Consider the following 17,746-nt stretch of genomic DNA (forward strand, 5'->3'; position numbering starts at 1 on the left):
TGTGTGTGTGTGTGTGTGTCTGTGTGTGTGTGTGTGTGTGTGTGTGTGTGTTAAAAAGGGTCCTCCAGGCAGACCTGGAGTCCGTGGCCAACCAGGAGCTGTGGGAGAGAAGGTGAGAGGGATAATCAGAGACAGCGAGAGAAAGACAGAGATAGAGACAGATAGACTGATGATGCTGATGATGATAATGATGATGATAATGATATTGATATTGACATCTCCCTGCAGGGAGAGGATGGTGAATCAGGTGATCCTGGACTTGTAGGATTGTCTGGAAGCACTGTGAGTAAATTCTCTCTTCTCTTAAGACAAGTCACATTTTCATGGCTCAAAAACCTGTTGGGAAACCTGAGGGTTCGGGAACTATTATGAATATCAGCATTGTGCTTAGACAGGCTCCATTCTCCATCTTACTGCAGAAACGATTAAAACTGAAACCTGCTTTGGTTCTATGATGGAGTGCTTGAGTTCTTTAAAGGGTTCCTGTAGTGGATATGTGGTTCTTATTGTGTGTGCAGGGAGAGAAAGGTGACCAGGGGGAGAAAGGAGACACTGGATCTTCAGGAGCTGCAGGGCCTCCTGGAGCTCGAGGACCAGCAGGGGTTGATGGAGCCAAGGGCAGCTTAGTGAGTGTGCATAAGTGTCATGTGATGGTGTGTGGATGTGTTTATGGTCATATCATTATTCAAGTTTCACGTTCACTTTCCTGTAGGGTCCCATTGGTCTTCCAGGAGACCCAGGAGCTCCTGGAGAGGCTGGTCCTGATGTAAGTGACTTGTGATTTTCCTGTCTTTAACTTGCTAATGCTATTCCTAGATATCTCATTAATGTTTATTAGTATGCTTAACCCTTGTGTGTGTTTTCATCTTTCATCAAAAGAAAAATATATAATTAATTATTTTTTTTAAATTCAGACTCATTGGCCTTGGCTCATTCTGTGAATATGATATATCAGAAAACATTTTCAATGACCACACTCTGTACACCCCCCTACACAGTGAGTGAGAGAGTGCGTTTTGTGTTTTGGCCGTGTCGTCGCGCACAAGGTTGCAAACATTGTCATACAACATTGAGCAAAATTCCAGCCCTGACACCTGTCTGCTCTTACATTCCTACACACTTTACCCTCCATCTTGTTGGAACCAATTTTGATTTGCTCCTATTCTATTGCATTTTTTATATCCCAAATTGGGGACCGGAAGCAATAAATATAGCTCTGTGGTTCCTGGTGAAAATATTCTCTGTTTAGATGACATTGCAATTGAATTTGGAATTCAGAGATGCTTTTGATGATGATGTAGAGTCACATTTCTGAACATTCAGCAATTATTAACCATATATCCTGTGTATATTGCTTGTAATCAGGATGAAGTAAACATCAGTTCAGTACTTTAACATAAAATTGATTGATTGTGTTGAATTAAAAACTACAAAATGCAGCGGGTCCCCCAGACCCGGAACACTGGCTGAGTAACAAAAATATGAACACCACACAAGGGGTAACTAAACCAGACCAGACCACGCCATAAGTACTTTATAGATTTCCTTAGAGACGCAATATGATAAGAATTTGTAACTTGTAGTATTCATCAGTCCTGTAATTTGTCTTTCAGGGTGTTGATGGAGTTCCTGGATCTAAAGGAGATAATGGAGATCCTGGAAAATCTGTAAGTAATTATGGAAGCACTGTGAGTAAATTCTCACAGTGCTTCTGTGAGAATTTATATTAATATATATATTATTAATATATATTAATATATATAGTATATATAATAAATTATTTAAAAAATCTGATTTTGTATTCTGCTCTCTATTTTCAGGGTCCCCCAGGTGCTTCTGGAGAGCCTGGTCCACCTGGACGTCCTGGAAGAAGGGTGAGTTTCAGGGGCTTGTAGATGCATGTATTAACCCTCTGTGGCGAACGTAACGTTATAAACAGCAATAATGTTAAGATACTGATGTTTGAGTAAGCTATGTTTGTGTTTGTAATGAGAGCTCTGTCCTTACTTAGGGTCATTTAGGGCAACCAGGGAGACAGGGGAAGCCTGGTCTGAAAGGAGATAAGGTAAACATTTTGCTCATAATTTGTGACTGTGATGGTAACTACATCACATTTTGGTTCTTTAAGATCCTTGATGTTAATCATTATTTTTGACAAACTATGTGTTAAAAACCTACATCAGGTTCTCTAAACACTTGTCTCACAAATATGGCCCACTTTCATGAGGGTCACTCTAATTTCTGTTTCAGGGTGCTCCAGGTTACGAGGGAGCCCTGGGGAAGACAGGTCCTATTGGAGCTCAGGGGAACCCTGGGAAATCAGGACCTCAGGGACTTCGAGGAATCCCAGGACCAGCGGTGGGTCACTCGTCTCCAAAAATATTCAGATAAACTAATGAAGCTTGTTGACATTTTGGATGTGTGAATATCTGTCCATCAGGGAGACCAAGGTGTAAACGGACCCCTGGGACAAACGGGACCTCCAGGACCAATGGTAGGTCTGGGGCAGATGCTCAGAATTAACCATAGACCTCAGAATTTTTGAGAAATGTTAAGTTTTTTCTTGTTACATTCAGGGTCCTGCTGGTTTGCCAGGACTAAAAGGGGACTCTGGGAGGAAAGGAGAAAAGGTAGAACAGGATAATGATCTCATTGGTTAGCGATGTTATTTATTCAGGTTATATTGATGCAAAATGTTACGTATTATTAATACGTGTGTTACAGGGTCACGGAGGTCTGATTGGCCTGATTGGTCCTCCTGGTGAAATAGGAGAGAAGGGAGACCGTGGACTTCCTGGTAACCAGGGGATACTAGGAGCCAAGGGAGATGAGGTCAGCACATCTACAAACACTTAGAGTCATGTCACTGTGTTGAATGTGATTTTTTTCTCACACAACATACATTCATCTTTTAGGGTGCAGTTGGTCCTTTTGGCCCCAATGGACCCCCTGGATTACCTGGACTGTCCGTAGGTGTCAAATAGTCTCACACATACTCTTTCTATAACACATAATTCAAAATATAAGTTCTCTGCAGCTGTTTAATGTCATATGTAAAATAAATGTAAATTTTTCTGTGTAACCCTCCTGCCTTTCCTGCAGGGATCTCTTGGAGAAAAAGGGTCAAAGGGCAACCAGGTAAAACAAAAAGATACACGTTCACTCAGGTGTATGCATACAAACATGATATGCAAAAAGTCTAATGCTGTTTTGTTTTTTTAGGGCCCTGTTGGACCCCGAGGAGATCCTGGAGCCGTTGGTCCACCTGGTCCTCCAGTGAGTTACATACACAATGCAAAAATGTTTTAAGGAACATTATTACTTTTAAGATAAAGCCTGTTTCTTTTCTGAGTTAGTTACACCCTCCAGGGTTATGAGAGAACATATTATTTTTCCTCGAATGCAATGGCATAATTGTTGGCTTTTCTAAAAACATGGCAGACCAAACTGGTATGAAAGAATTCCTCTCTGCTGGCATGTACTTGTAGGGCCTTGCTGCATCACATTCAGCTCCTTACTTCAGAGCCAGGAACCGAAGAGAACACTCTCAGTCTGAGGGAGAGACTGAAGGAGTGATAGATGGAGGGCAGGAAGAAGAGGAGGATGGGATGCAGAGTGATGGAGCGACTGAAGGAGCAAAGGAAATGGGAGAGGTCTTTGACTCTCTGACTTCCATGAAGACAGAGGTGGAGGGTTTGCGCATTCCAAAGGGAACCTTCCACAGTCCAGCTCGTACCTGCAAGGAGCTTTGGATGTGTCACACTGACCTAACTGATGGTGTGTGTGTGTGTGCTATTGCTGCAATTCTAATGTTTTTTTGGAATTGGAAGTTAATTCTGGGCAATGGTGGTTTGAATCTCACCTTAGGTCTGTGTGTGTGTTGGGTTTCCTCTGGGTTCTCCAGTTTCCTCCCGAAACCATGTGGCGTTTGGGTGTGTGCCTGTGTAACCCAACCAGGGAGTACCTCATCATGTATCCTAAGTTGCTTAAGATAACCCTAAGTTGTCTCCAGCTCCTCCGTATCCCTACACAGGATAAGCGGGAGATTTGGTGATGTCACAAGTGTAAATAAGTAATAACATGATCAGAAATTCATATTACATCACAGTAGTCTGCCTAGCATTAGCCCGCTTGGTACTGTTAATGTTAGCTAATCTAATTAGTTAATAGGTAAAGTCCTTTGTGGGTATTTACTGTAAAACATATACTGTAACATATAACTCATTGTCTATAGCTCTTATCCTGTACAGGGTCATGAGAGGTGCTATGCCCGGGTAATAGGCAGGGTACACCCTGGACATGGTGCCAATCCATCACAGGGCATAAGCACACACACTCCCACATTACTGGGAGCCCCAAATGACCTAATCTGCATGTCTTTGGACTGTGGGTGGAACCAGAGTACACAAAGGAAACCCACCAAGCATGGGGAGAACATGCACACTCCACACACACCCTGTGCTAACCACAACACCTCTGTGCCACTAGCCAATTATTTTTTATTCTGGTTTTGTTCCTTATACACATTTTTCTGTACATGGCAGCCTTAGCTTTCTTTTATAATCAAGCATGAATTATCCCCATGAATGAACACGCTATTTATAGTATTTGCTGGCTAGCAGTTTAGCCAGCCCTCTTTAAAACTTGCTACACACACTTACCTGTGTCCCTGTTCCCTCAATTACAGGGGTGTACTGGATCGATCCGAATCAGGGTTGCCACAGAGATGCATTTAAGGTTTTCTGTAATTTCACAGCAGATGGTGAGACCTGTCTGCGGCCACACCGAAAGCACCAGACTGTGAGATTTACAACCGTTTATAATAATTTACATAGTTGGAATAGTGCTGTTGTGATGCTGCATGGTTAACTGTTGTTAATGATTCACAGGTGAAGCTGTCTGCATGGAGCAAGGAGAAACCTGGAACCTGGTACAGCAAGTTCAGGAAAGGATCACAGGTGTGTGTGTGTGTGTGTGTGTGTGTGTGTGTGTGTGTGTGTGTGTGTGTGCGTGCGTGCGTGTGTGTGTGTGTTACTGGGCGGTGGCACAGGTATCAAGGTGGTATCAAGTATAACACTTTCTGTTTTACTTCCTCTGTGTAGTTCCAGTACGTGGATGAGGATGGGAACCCGGTGCATGTAGTACAGATGGGCTTCCTGAAGCTGTTAAGTGCGACGGCGCATCAGTTGTTCACCTATCAGTGTCAGAACTCAGCTGGCTGGCTTGACCGCACCACGCTCACCTACACACAAGCTCTGCGCTTTAGAGCCAGCAATGGAGAAGAGCTCACACATCAACACGCACACTACATCCACGCCAACTATGACGGCTGCCAGGTCAGATCACCTCACACATGCTTTATCTTATTACTACAGATTAGAAAAGGAGTAAACAACACAAAACATATAGATCTGAACACTGCACTGTGGTCGCCCAAGACGATTATCAAGTCAAGGACTAAGACAAGCCAAGATGAAGGCAAGATCTAGTCCTAAATGGGTTAAGGCCAAATCAAGATCGAGTCCAAATGACTGTAAGACACCCAAGCTCAAGCTCAAAATACAAGTGCCAATAAGTCCGAGTCAGTGTAAGATCCTGTCCTGGTGAGGCTCAAGTCCTGGCTCTTTTTGTATCTGTGAGAATTTGTGCACAGTTCCTGCTCTTCCATCTTGAATTTTTGTTGGCTTTCACACTAGGCATGATTGCTAATCCAGTCCCTGGGTACCATAGCCCCCTGTCCCCTATCCCTTTCTGGCCAGGTTCACATTAGTAGTATTGATCCATATCTGATTACTCTTGCACCTCTATACTCTCCGATACAGCGCGTGACTGTTTTCACTGAGTTGGTTTCCAATCCACCAGTAAACACAAAGAATACGCCTTCATACTTTATCAGCTATGTCCATGAAGTTGATGATGTCACATTCTAAACAGTGGGCCACTATCATGTTTGGGTAGAGTGTACGGTTATATCTGATTCAAACAGCGCCTGAGCTCACTGTACTGTGCACAAGACCATCTTTTTAAGTTCAGTGCTCTGCTCCACAGTAGGGTGCTTACATTATAGAAACATATGTGGTCAAGTGTCCATAGTGTGAAAGCAGCCTTAGATTAATGTGTAGGCCTTGCACATTTTTATTTTTGAAAATTAAATTTGATTGAAGTTGAAGTAGCTGTTGTTAGTTTGAGTCGTTACCTGTAACCTCATCTGTCCTGATCCCTGTGTCTTGGGAAGCCCATGGCAGTCATCCTCTGACAGGCTTGACCACAGTTAATCATAGAGCTACTCACAGCCAGTCACAGGTTTCTGTTAGCTCAAAACAGCTACAGCAACAAGAACCTGGATCTGTGTTCATGCTGTGGCCTGAAGCAGGAACTGTAGCATTACTGTGATGCATTATCAGATGTATCTTTGGAAAAAGTGTTAAAAATTTTTAATGTGTTTTGACCACAGTAATCAAAATTAGGGTGGCAGTTGTTGGAATATTTTTTCTTTACCAATATTTGAACATGCTTTTAATCAAAAGTTAATTAATAATTAATAATAATAACCTCCACATTGTTTTTAAATAAATAAAGCCCAAATAGTTTAAACAAACAACACAGAAGAAAGAAAATAAGACTGTGGTCTTTAAAAATTCCAAAATAATACAGTGTCCACTATTTTGCACCAGCTGAATGGCAAGTGTGCCTTCTTGTGGTGTTATGTTTACAACTGTAATATGTGTAGTCTGTAGTATAGTGTAGTGTTTTATAGTGTGTACTGTAGTGTGAGATTGTAGTGTGATATTGTGTAGTGTAGTATAGTGTAGTATAGTATAGTGTGTAGTGTAGTATAGTGTGTAGTGTAGTATTGTGTGTAGTATAGTGTAGTATAGAATAGTGTTTAGTGTAGTATAGTGAAGTATAGTATAGTGTGTACTGTAATATAGTGTAGTATAGTGTGTAGTATAGTGTAGTATAGAATAGTGTTTAGTGTAGCATAGTGTAGTGTAGTATAGTGTAGTGTAGAAAAGACAGGAGGCAGAGTTGGAGGTAGCATAGCTGAAGATGTTGAGTTTCTCCTTGGGAGTGACAAGGATGGATGGGCTCAAGAATGAGTTTATCAAACAACCCATGTTAGATGTTTAGGAGATAAAGTCAGAGATGCCAGATTGAGGTGGTTTGGACATGTTCAGAGGAGAAATGGTGAATATATCGGTAGAAAGATGCTGAAACTGCCAGGCAGGAGATCTAGAGGAAGACCAAAGAGAAGATTTATGGATGCAGTGAGAGAGGACATGAAGTTAGTTGGTGTGAGAGAAGAGGATGCAGAGGATAGGGTTAGATGGAGGCAGATGATTTGCTGTAGCGACTCCTGAAAAGGAACAGCCGAAAGACAAAGAGGAGGAGTATAGTGTAGTGTAGTATAGTGTGTAGTGTAGTATAGTGTGTAGTATAAAATAGTGTTTAGTCTAGTATAGTGTAGTATAGTGTGTAGTTAAGTATAGTGTGTAGTGTCGAATAGTGTTTAGTGTAGTGTAGTATAGTTAAGTATAGTGTGTAGTGTAGAATAGTGTGTAGTGTAGTATAGTGTAGTGTAGTATAGTGTGTAGTGTAGTATAGTGTGCAGTGCAGAATAGTGTGTAGTGTAGTATAGTGTGTAGTGTAGTATAGTTTGTAGTGTAAAATAGTGTTTAGTGTAGTGTAGTATACTGTGTAGTGTAGTATAGTTTGTAGTGTAGAATAGTGTTTAGTGTAGTATAGAATAGTGTGTAGTGTAGTAGTGTGTAGTGTAGTATAGTGTAGTGTAGTACAGTGTAGTGTAGTATAGTGTGCAGTGCAGAATAGTGTTTAGTGTAGTATAGTATAGTGTGTAGTGCAGTATAGTGTACAGTGTAGTATAGTTTGTAGTGTAGAATAGTGTTTGGTGTAGTGTAGTATAGTGTGTAGTAGTGTAGTATAGTGTAGTGTAAAATAGTGTGTAGTGTAGTGTAGTATAGTGTAGTATAGTGTGTAATATAGTATAGTGTGTAGTGTAGAATAGTGTTTAATGTAGTATAGTGTAGTGTAGTATAGTGTGTAGTATAGTGTAGTGTAGGATAGTGTTTAGTATAGTGTAGTATAGCGTGTAGTGGAGTGTAGTATAGTGTGTAGTGTAGAATAGTGTTTAGGGTAGTATAGTGTAGTATAGTGTGTAGTGGAGTGTAGTGTAGTATAGTGTGTAGTGTGGAATAGTGTGTAGTGTAGTGTAGTATAATGTGTAGTGTAGTATAGTGTTTAGTGTAGTATAGTGTAATGTAGTATAGTGTAATGTAGTATAGTGTGTAGTTTAGAATAGTGTAGTGTAGGATAATGTGTAGTATAGTATAATGTGTAGTATAGTGTGTAGCGTAGTGTGTAGTGTACTATAGTGTGTAGTGTAGTGTGTAGTGTATTTTAGTGTGTAGTGTAGTATAGTGTGTAGTGTAGCATAGTGTGTAGTGTAGTGTTTAGTGTAGTATAGTGTGTAGTGTAAAATAGTGCAGTGTAGTATAATGTGTAGTATAGTATAATGTGTAGTATAGTGTGTAGTGTGTAGTGTAGTATAGTGTGTAGAGTAGTGTGTAGTGTAGTACAATGTAGTATAGTCTGTAGTGTAGTATAGTGTGTAGTGTAGAAAAGTGTGTAGTGTAGTATAGTGTAGTATAGTCTGTAGTGTAGCATGGTGTGTAGTGTAGTATAGTGTTTAGTGTAGTATATTGTAATGTAGTATAGTGTTTAGTGTAGCATAGTGTAGTGTGGTATAATGTGTAGTATAGTGTAGTATAATGTGTAGTATAGTGTAGTATAATGTGTAGTATAATGTAGTATAGTATAGTGTAGTATAGTGTATGTTGCAGTGTAGTGTGTAGTGTAGTATAGTGTGTAGTGTAGTATAATGTAGTATAGTCTGTAGTGTAGCATGGTGTGTAGTGTAGTATAGTGTTTAGTGTAGTATATTGTAATGTAGTATAGTGTTTAGTGTACCATAGTGTAGTGTGGTATAATGTGTAGTATAGTGTAGTATAATGTGTAATATAGTGTAGTATAATGTAGTATAGTATAGTGTAGTATAGTGTATGTTGCAGTGTAGTGTGTAGTGTAGTATAATGTAGTATAGTATAGTGTAGTATAGTGTATGTTGCAGTGTAGTGTGTAGTGTAGTATAGTGTGTAGTGTAGTATAATGTAGTATAGTGTGTAGTGTAGTATAGTGTGTAGTGTAGTGTAGTATAGTGTGTAGTGTAGTATAGTGTGTAGTGTAGTTAATGTAGTATAGTATAGTGTAGTATAGTGTATGTTGCTGTGTAGTGTGTAGTGTAGTATAGTGTGTAGTGTAGTATAGTGTGTAGTGTAGTGTAGTATAGTGTGTAGTGTAGTATAGTGTGTAGTGTAGTGTGTAGTGTAGTATAATGTAGTATAGTATAGTGTAGTATAGTGTCATGACCTCATCATGTAGTGTAAATATAATTCTAATTCAAACACCTTACAAAATAATTTCTCGGTTAATAATCATTATTATAACTGATTTACACTTCACATTTTGTTGAGTTTGCTACTCTGTGGGTTTTTGCTGCAGACAGAACTTCACATTCACAGACACTTTACCCGCCAGAACAGTGCGACAGTCACAGCGCTGTAGTAACGCTGCCGTGTGTTTCATTCACAGTCCCGGTCGGGTCAGGACCGCACCGAGCTGAACCTGGACTTCCCGAACACGGACACTCTGCCCATTGTCGACGTGGCTGTGTCGGATTTTGGAAACTCAAAACAGAAGTTTGGATTCTCCGTCGGCCCGGTGTGTTTCAACGGATAAACATCCAAGAGAGATAAAGAGAGAGAGAGAGGATGAGTAATAGACTAAGACTGACTACACACACACACACACACACACACACACAGGTGGGCAGAGTGTGTGTCCATGCAGCCCAGACTTAGGGCGTGGCTGCTTTCTGTTTTTTTTTTTGTTGTTTTTTTATTTTTATTGTAATTTTGTTAATTAGTTTTCTGCTGTTTATCATGTGATCAAGTGATCATGTGACCACAAAATGTTAGAATCACTTGTTGAACTAAACAGCTGTTGCAGTTACTCTTACACACACACACACACACACACACACAGTGTACACTGAAGTGTACATTGTTCTCCTGTTATATTGTTATGAGTTGTTGTTATTTTATAAGAATAAGTGTGTTACTGTTTTTGTGTGAATGTTGTGTAACCATGGTGCTACATGTTGTGTTTACGTGTTGTATGAGACGCCTGCAGTGCATTCTGGGGGAAATGTGTGAATGTGTTTCAGATGAATGTGATATTCTGATGTTAATATGTTTTTTTGTATTATTATTGATTATAATGACATCATCTGCAGGGACACGCCTCTAATAAACCCTTATTACAGTAACACGCCTCTTCCTTCTTTATACACACACACACACACACACACACACACAGACGAGGATGTAAAGGAGCGTGCGAGCCGGTCTCTTCACTCGTCTCTCTCTGTGTCTCTCTAAAAACCCTCATGTTTTATCTGTTATTTGATTGTTTAGGACATTTTATTAATTTTAATAATTCGAAAATCAACAAGAAGACATTTTTTTTCTGAGGAATAATCTCAAATCTTTTTAATATAAAATACAAATCTTGAGTGGATCTATTTCAGAATGGAAGGACTTATTAACATTTAGTTTTTAGTCTTTTCTAAAGGGAATCTTAGACTGCTTAGACTTTTCTGGTCATTTCCCCCGGACACCCAATCTCTCTCACTCTCGCCGGGTGGTGTTGGTGAGTGTGTGTGTGTGTGTGTGTGTAACGATGGCGGTCCCGATGCTGAAGATGGGGCTGGTGCTCAGTACCATGGCCATGGTGACTAACTGGATGTCCCAGACGCTCCCTAAACTGGTGGGACTGGATCAGACTGGGGCTCGACCCGGAACCTCCGAGAAGTTCATCAGTGTAGGAGTTTTTACTGACATACACACACACACACACACACACCACTGCTATACATTACACACTGCACTACACACTCCACTCAAGTCATTAGAGTATAATTAATGCCTAATTGGTTATTTAATGGCTGATTGTTAATTAATTGTTAATTACCTTTAAAAAAATCTTAGATTTTTTAAGTGATCTATATTTTAAGAACGAGTGATAGATACCAATTCCTTTTAGCGTTATAAATGTTTATAAATATTGTTCAGTAATGCAGTGATCAATTACAGCTCATAGATAACCTGTGTGTGTGTGTGTGTGTGTGTGTGTGTGTGTGTGTGTGTGTGTGTTTGGGTCAGCAGGGTGTGGGGACTCTTGAGTGGGAGGGTTGTTTTCTGTTCCAGCCCCACACACACACACACACACACACACACACACACACACACACACACACGGAAGCTCACACTGAGTACATGGGAACAGATGGAGCAGGTTGAAGGGGCAGTCTGTAGTGTAACGAGCTCTACAGAGAGAGAGAGAGAGTCTGAGACTGAATTAAGGAGTTTAAACCTCGCGCACATTCAGGGGAAACTATTCCGCTCCTGGTTTGTGGTTGTGTATTAATTAATTCTCGTTAGTTGACTGTGTTTGGGGAAAACTCTTCAGATTTAATCCTTCTCACTGTGTGTGTGTGTGTGTGTGTGTGTGTGGCTGCAGGTGGTGTATCCGGGGCAGGATGAAGGATGGCAGGTGTTTGGTTCTGTATCTGATGTAGGAGGGAAGTGTGTGTGTCGGCTCCTGGCCCCCCCGCCGAACCACTGCCAGAGAGAACCACGACACACTCGCCTTCGCCAGATCGCCCAGCATGTGGGTGTCCTCACATACACTTCACCACGGCGCCTACGCCAGCTTTCACACACACAGTGTATAAATATAACCGGACAAACCCTCCGTGACGTCACCCTGAGGTTCTCTGAAGCACTGTGGGAGCTCTGCTGTCGCCATCTCACTCCTAAACTCTGGTGATTCCATAAATGGGCGGACAGAACCTGAGTAACATTACTACTAATGTTACTTTGTATTGATTGAACTCTACACACCGTCCCATGGATGGAGCATGGTGGAACACAGCTGAGAATTCCAGTTCGATTCCAGTTAGCTGGTTTATAGCAGACAGATCAATTCTATTCTAGAAAAATGTCATAATTATAAGAATTTTTTAAGAATTTCATCACTAGGAGCAACTTTTAGGCTTAAGAAGCTTCATGAATACGCGCCCAGGAGGTGGCCCCTTGGTCTCACACACACACTTACACAGTCACCTCCCAAAAATAACTGTTAGGGCGAGAACCCAAAGTCAACAGCATCCTGGAAATTACACATCACTACATTTATATTTACACTTTTAATTTTATTTTATTCGAAGGTAATAAAGAGAAGGTGAAACTTTAAACACCACACATGCACAGCTCAGCCTTTGCTTTTTAAGTCACGCCCCTATGATGCATATAAATGACAGACAGAAAAAAAGGGTGTTTATTAAAATAGTTACAACTTACATAATAAAATTCTTGGTTTATCGATAAATTTACATTTAAAAGTAAAAAAAAAGTAAAGTTAAAAGATGTGTGTTATACGTGAGTCAGTCGGTTCATCCACAATACACACTTTGAATATGTGTGTGTGTGAGTGCATGTGTGTGTGAAGGAGGAAAGGTTATAATTATTTTTAAAAATTAAGATTATTAAAGAAATTAAATTGATGGATTAAACTGATTAACACACGACGTGTCTGCTGTCACATGGTTTGCTGTCCAACAGGGGGCAGTGTGGAGTAAATCAACATTCTGAAAACAACTCAAATTCGAAACTCTGTGTAGAAACCTTCAACAAATTGTTTTCTTAAATAAAGTGTTTATTTACAAAGGCTTCCAAAATAAAACCTTTTCCAGAAGATAAGGATCATGCTTGGAACGCCTGGAGACGCCTGGAGACGCCATAAACCCATAAATAAGGTCACCATATAATTGGTCTGGTTTTTTTTTTTTTATGTGTGTGTGTCTCAGATGCAGAATGTGTCTCAGTATCTGGAGATGTTGGACTGGCGAACATCTCGAGATCTGCAGCATATCAGAGACACAGAGCAGAAGATCATCAGCGTGGAGATGAGAGTGAAGACCGCAATATCAAACCCTCGCACTGTCACTGCTGAAGTTCTACAGGTACATGGCGCGCACACACTTCACTGTTAAAGCTAATCCATAAAAGTCCAGAAGTGATGTGCGGTTTAAATGAACCAGCTATCATCTTGTGCGTATACTAGCTAGTGTAATTAAACATTTATCTAACTAATGAACTGTCGCTCGTCTGGGCTCCATCACCAGATAAGCTCATAAAGTAGAATGGGATAAGTAAGTTTGTGTGTATGTGTGTGTGTAGGACCTGGAACAGAGTGTGCTGGAGTGTGTTCCTCTGCGCGCTGTGTTGGCTCGGTTTAAGTCGGAGGTGTTGAAGGTGGAGGTGTTGAAGCGGGAGATGGACAGCGTGAGCGCGAGTCTCACCCAGGAGCAGAGACACACCTACAACAGCATTCAACAGCTGGAGCAGAGAGAGATCCTGCTGCAGAGTCGACTGCACGCCTGCGCCAGCTCAATTGGTGTGTGTATGTGTGTGTGTTAGAGCTAGCTAGGTATCACCTCTCTCTATGTAGCTACGTGAATATGTAGCCCACTATCTAGCTAGCTGACGTAAGAAGCCACTGAGTGTCTGTAATCTTGTGCATAATGCAACAGCAAAGGTCTGAATTATGTGTGTGTGTGTGTGTGTGTGTGTGTGTGTGTGTGTGTGTGTGTGTTGTTCAAGGGTGTGGTAAGCTGCTGGGAATCAGTAGCCCGGTCACCATCAGGTCCTTGGGGTCCAGATTTGGCTCTTGGATGATGGACAGCATGATTTCCAGCTCTGATGAACGAGTAAGCTCCACCCACTCAGACACTCACAGAGCATAAACAGCTACAAAATCCTACTGGACCTGTCTGTCTGTCTGTCTGTCTGAAGGTTTGGTCGATGGACGGCTACTTTAAGGGAAAGCGTGTGTTTGAGTACAGGTCGCTGAGGGACTTCGCTATTGGACGCAACTTTGATGTGCATCACCTTCCTCATCCATGGTCAGGTACATGAAACAAGATCCGTTGAATTAGCAGTGTCTCAAGATCCGTTGAATTAGCAGTGACGTTTGTTTTTAGGGTTTTATACAAACAAAGTTTCACTACAGGGGTGAAAATTTGTTTATTGGCTAATCAGAAAATGATCATGATAAAGGCTCGAGCACACATGACCATAAAGTCTGGTACATTTGTGTAACGTGAGCGCTCTGTATGGTACTCGGGCCTGGATCAGCCTAGTGATGTATACAGTAGTTCATTTGTACAGGTAGTTCTGTTCCGGGAGCATGTTCGTAAGTCGGATTTGTTCTTAAGTCCACATCCGCGCATAAGGAAATTAATCTCAAAGTGAAATGTAACATTGTTGTATCCAAGCCTTTAAATCGTGAGGGGAGTCCCGGATACCATTTTGAGGCAGAGCTGATAAAGTAGGAGAAGAAGGAGAGATGACACTCTCACTTGCTTTCATACTATTTCTTGTTCTCTACTTCTCTTTCTTACTTTACAAACTGACTAGGTGCATATACTGCCACCTGCTGTATCAGAAAGTGTTAATTCTCTAGTGTAATCGAGTACAGAACACCATTACTGATGGGGAGGGGAGGAGCCTAAATGTAACCACAGCCGTAGGAATGTGTAATAAAGTGGGCAGTGGGTGTATGGACTCATCACCAACCTCTTCCAAACACACAAATATCTTGGGTCAGTGTGTGAAATATACAAGAAGTCAACAGTCATTTACTGTATTAAAGCTTTGAGCTTCTTGATGAAAGCTCCATATTTAACTGTAATGGTGTCTCAATTCGAGGGCTGCAACCTTTAAATACCGGGTAGATCAAAAGCCCTATTCGGACGGGACTAGTTTTCCAAACGACATTTCAGTTAGATTTTTTCAGACGGCGTCAGTCATTTCATGTATGCATTCGGACGGGACTAACATCTCCGTGTTTATTACGGAGGTAGGAGTGTCTGTGTTTTATATGTGGATGTTGCACAAGACCACACGTCCAGGATGCGTGGATTCTACATCTATTATTGGTTGCCAAACTTGAATACCGGCGCGCTAGAGATAGTACGGTAGTTCACGTTGACCAAAAGAAAACGCGTTTTGGAAAAAAACATTTTTGGCAATCACAGACATTCGCATTCGGACGGGATTAGATTTCTCAGTGGACCTCCGAGTTTGCTGAAAAACAGTAGGTAATTTGCTCTGGAATTTCTACAGGGGTCGTGTGAGAGAAAGACAGACATGGCAGATATGGACGGGATTAAAAGTCTCTAACGACCCCCTGTAAAACTAGTCCCGTCCGAATAGGGCTTTAGTGTCGAGATTAAGCCTGCTTTAGCTGCGTCCTTCTTTAACATGATAATGAAAGATGCATTGGTGGATCCTTAAAGCCTAAAACTATCCCAAGATTCCTTACGAGATGGAGAACAGATGATTGTGGATGCAGGAACCGAGGAGTACACTTTCAAATGTTAAGACTGGGTTTCAACTCAAACGGACAGCTAATACAATTAAATATTAATTTAGACCCAAGTAGGAAGTCCTCTGTAGACCAGACTGTCTTGTTCAGGTTCGGCCTTGGCGGACTACGCAGTCAGTAAACTCCTCAAGCCCATGAAAACCTTTGAGGTATGCAGCCCCCAAATTAAGACACAGCTTCAGAGTTCAGGTAGATGAACTTTGACCCTGATATTCCACCAACTTTTACAATTATCTGACATGGAGCTGAACAAATAATTTCCTTATATGGTAAATCACACAGACCTACATGGAATTAACGAGCAACATTTGAACTTCTAATCTCTCTCTCTCTCTTTCTCTCTGTGTCTCTCTCAGGTACAGGTCATGTGGTCTATAACGGCTCTCTCTACTACAACAAACACCAGACGAATGTGATTGTGCGCTACCACCTTCTCTCTCACAGCGTGCTAACACAGCGCCCTCTCGCTCATGCCGCCTACAACAACACCTTCCCGTACTCCTGGGGTGGATCCTCTGACATCGACCTCATGGCGGACGAGAGCGGCCTCTGGGCAGTCTACACCACCCTGATGCACGGCGGGAACATGGTGCTGGGCCGTCTGAACCCGGTCACACTGGAACTGGTGCAGTCCTGGGACACGGGTTTCCCCAAACGCAGCGCCGGGGAGGCCTTCATCGTGTGCGGCTCGCTCTACGTCACCGACTCGCACCTAAACGGAGCCAAGATCCACTACATCTACCACACCGACACACACATGTACGAGTACACACACATCCCGTTCCACAACCAGTACTCGCACATCTCCATGATGGACTACAATCCTAGAGAGAAGGCGCTGTACGCCTGGAACAACGGGCACCAGGTCATCTACAACATCACGCTCCTGCAGGAGGTCAAGATCTTCACAGAGGTGTAGGGAATGGAGGAGAAGAGGGAAGAGCAAAATTAATAACCAATTAATTTAACACTTGAAGTCATGTGATAAAGTCATGGGGGGGGGGTTGAGGGGGGGGGAATCACTGGTGGAACTGAGAAGTGAACTTCAGGAGGTTGTGATAATATAATGTCATTTTGTTCATCACTCTGCAGTGCGTGTGTGTGTGTGTGTGTGTGTCGCCTCTGGACTGGATTCCTGTCTGCATGGACCTGATGTACTAAATGTATAGAACGAACACTGCAACGTAATAAAGTGTTTTTAGTTTAAACATTGAGGAACAGATCACACTGTCCCCCCGCTGTTTATTAAAGCAGTGATTAGTGTTAAACTCTGGGTTAAAACACATCACACGTTTAGGGATCCATTAAAACATCTAAAGAACATTGTAGACTATTTACACTTTAACTGAAATATAATCTAAATAATATATAATATAAAAAATAATTCTTCTCCTCCAATCTTCTTCTTCTACAGCAGACCACATCAGCGCTGGGATTTAACCCACACTGAGTTAACACACACTGGTTTAAAACACACTGGTTTAACTCACACTGGTTTAACACACACTGGTTTAAAACACACCGTTACACTGGTTTAACACACACTGGTTTAACACACACCGTTACACTGGTTTAACTCACACTGGTTTGACTACACACAGGTTTATCTCCCAGTGAATCAGTGTGAATAACTGGATTTTGCCTCTTTGGCTTCACACACACCCTCTTCTGAGTGGATCCTGTTTTAAATCCAGTTCTACCTGTTTTTGTGCGAATGTGTTAGTGAGAGAGATAGAGTGTGTGTGTGTGTGTGTGTGTGTGAGAGTCATTAGTCATGGTTCAGCCTTTGGACACTAATGTTATTTTAAAACTGCTGATGTCATTACGCTGTTTATAGTGCTGGTGTGTGTGATGATTTAATCGTGTGTGAGCGGTGGTTATCTTGACGGTTTGATGTTGTAATGTTTTATGGTGTGTGGTAGTGAAGATGATGATGATGATGATGATTAGATGACTCACACAGATCAACCTGAAGGTTTCTTTTACACTTGGCATTCTCCTCATCAGTAAAGACCGAAAGATAAACACACACACACACACACACACACACACAACTTTATTTTTTTTAATCCCAACTTTCATCTTCATACATTTCCTTGTGTGTGTGTGAGAGAGAGAGAGAGAGAGAGTGTGTGTGTGTGTGTGTGTGTGTAACTCC

General features: G+C 41.5%; 2 protein-coding genes across 2 annotated transcripts in view; both read left to right on the forward strand.

Annotated features, from left to right (window-relative positions):
• Window positions 1-10,405, forward strand: part of col5a3b (collagen, type V, alpha 3b) — a 62,611-nt gene extending 52,206 nt beyond the window's left edge. The window contains exons 48-66 of the mRNA XM_053476960.1: window positions 59-112; window positions 229-282; window positions 519-626; window positions 713-766; window positions 1,614-1,667; window positions 1,821-1,874; window positions 2,012-2,065; window positions 2,251-2,358; window positions 2,441-2,494; window positions 2,577-2,630; window positions 2,725-2,832; window positions 2,916-2,969; window positions 3,103-3,138; window positions 3,223-3,276; window positions 3,489-3,777; window positions 4,688-4,800; window positions 4,890-4,958; window positions 5,103-5,336; window positions 9,670-10,405. Coding sequence (XP_053332935.1) covers window positions 59-112; window positions 229-282; window positions 519-626; window positions 713-766; window positions 1,614-1,667; window positions 1,821-1,874; window positions 2,012-2,065; window positions 2,251-2,358; window positions 2,441-2,494; window positions 2,577-2,630; window positions 2,725-2,832; window positions 2,916-2,969; window positions 3,103-3,138; window positions 3,223-3,276; window positions 3,489-3,777; window positions 4,688-4,800; window positions 4,890-4,958; window positions 5,103-5,336; window positions 9,670-9,816 — 1,752 coding nt within the window. The 3' untranslated portion in view covers window positions 9,817-10,405. The remainder of the gene's footprint in view (window positions 1-58; window positions 113-228; window positions 283-518; window positions 627-712; window positions 767-1,613; window positions 1,668-1,820; window positions 1,875-2,011; window positions 2,066-2,250; window positions 2,359-2,440; window positions 2,495-2,576; window positions 2,631-2,724; window positions 2,833-2,915; window positions 2,970-3,102; window positions 3,139-3,222; window positions 3,277-3,488; window positions 3,778-4,687; window positions 4,801-4,889; window positions 4,959-5,102; window positions 5,337-9,669) is intronic.
• A 389-nt stretch (window positions 10,406-10,794) lies between these two features.
• On the forward strand, window positions 10,795-16,546 carry olfm2b (olfactomedin 2b). Its single transcript, XM_053476967.1, has 7 exons — window positions 10,795-10,959; window positions 11,659-11,808; window positions 13,007-13,162; window positions 13,380-13,596; window positions 13,803-13,909; window positions 13,995-14,109; window positions 15,945-16,546. Exons 1-7 carry the CDS (start codon window positions 10,819-10,821, stop codon window positions 16,505-16,507), a joined length of 1,449 nt encoding a protein of 482 aa, XP_053332942.1. The 5' UTR covers window positions 10,795-10,818; the 3' UTR covers window positions 16,508-16,546.
• Window positions 16,547-17,746: the final 1,200 nt, after the last annotated feature.

This window comes from Clarias gariepinus, chromosome 18 (assembly GCF_024256425.1).
Source record: "Clarias gariepinus isolate MV-2021 ecotype Netherlands chromosome 18, CGAR_prim_01v2, whole genome shotgun sequence".
Lineage (NCBI taxonomy): Eukaryota > Metazoa > Chordata > Actinopteri > Siluriformes > Clariidae > Clarias > Clarias gariepinus.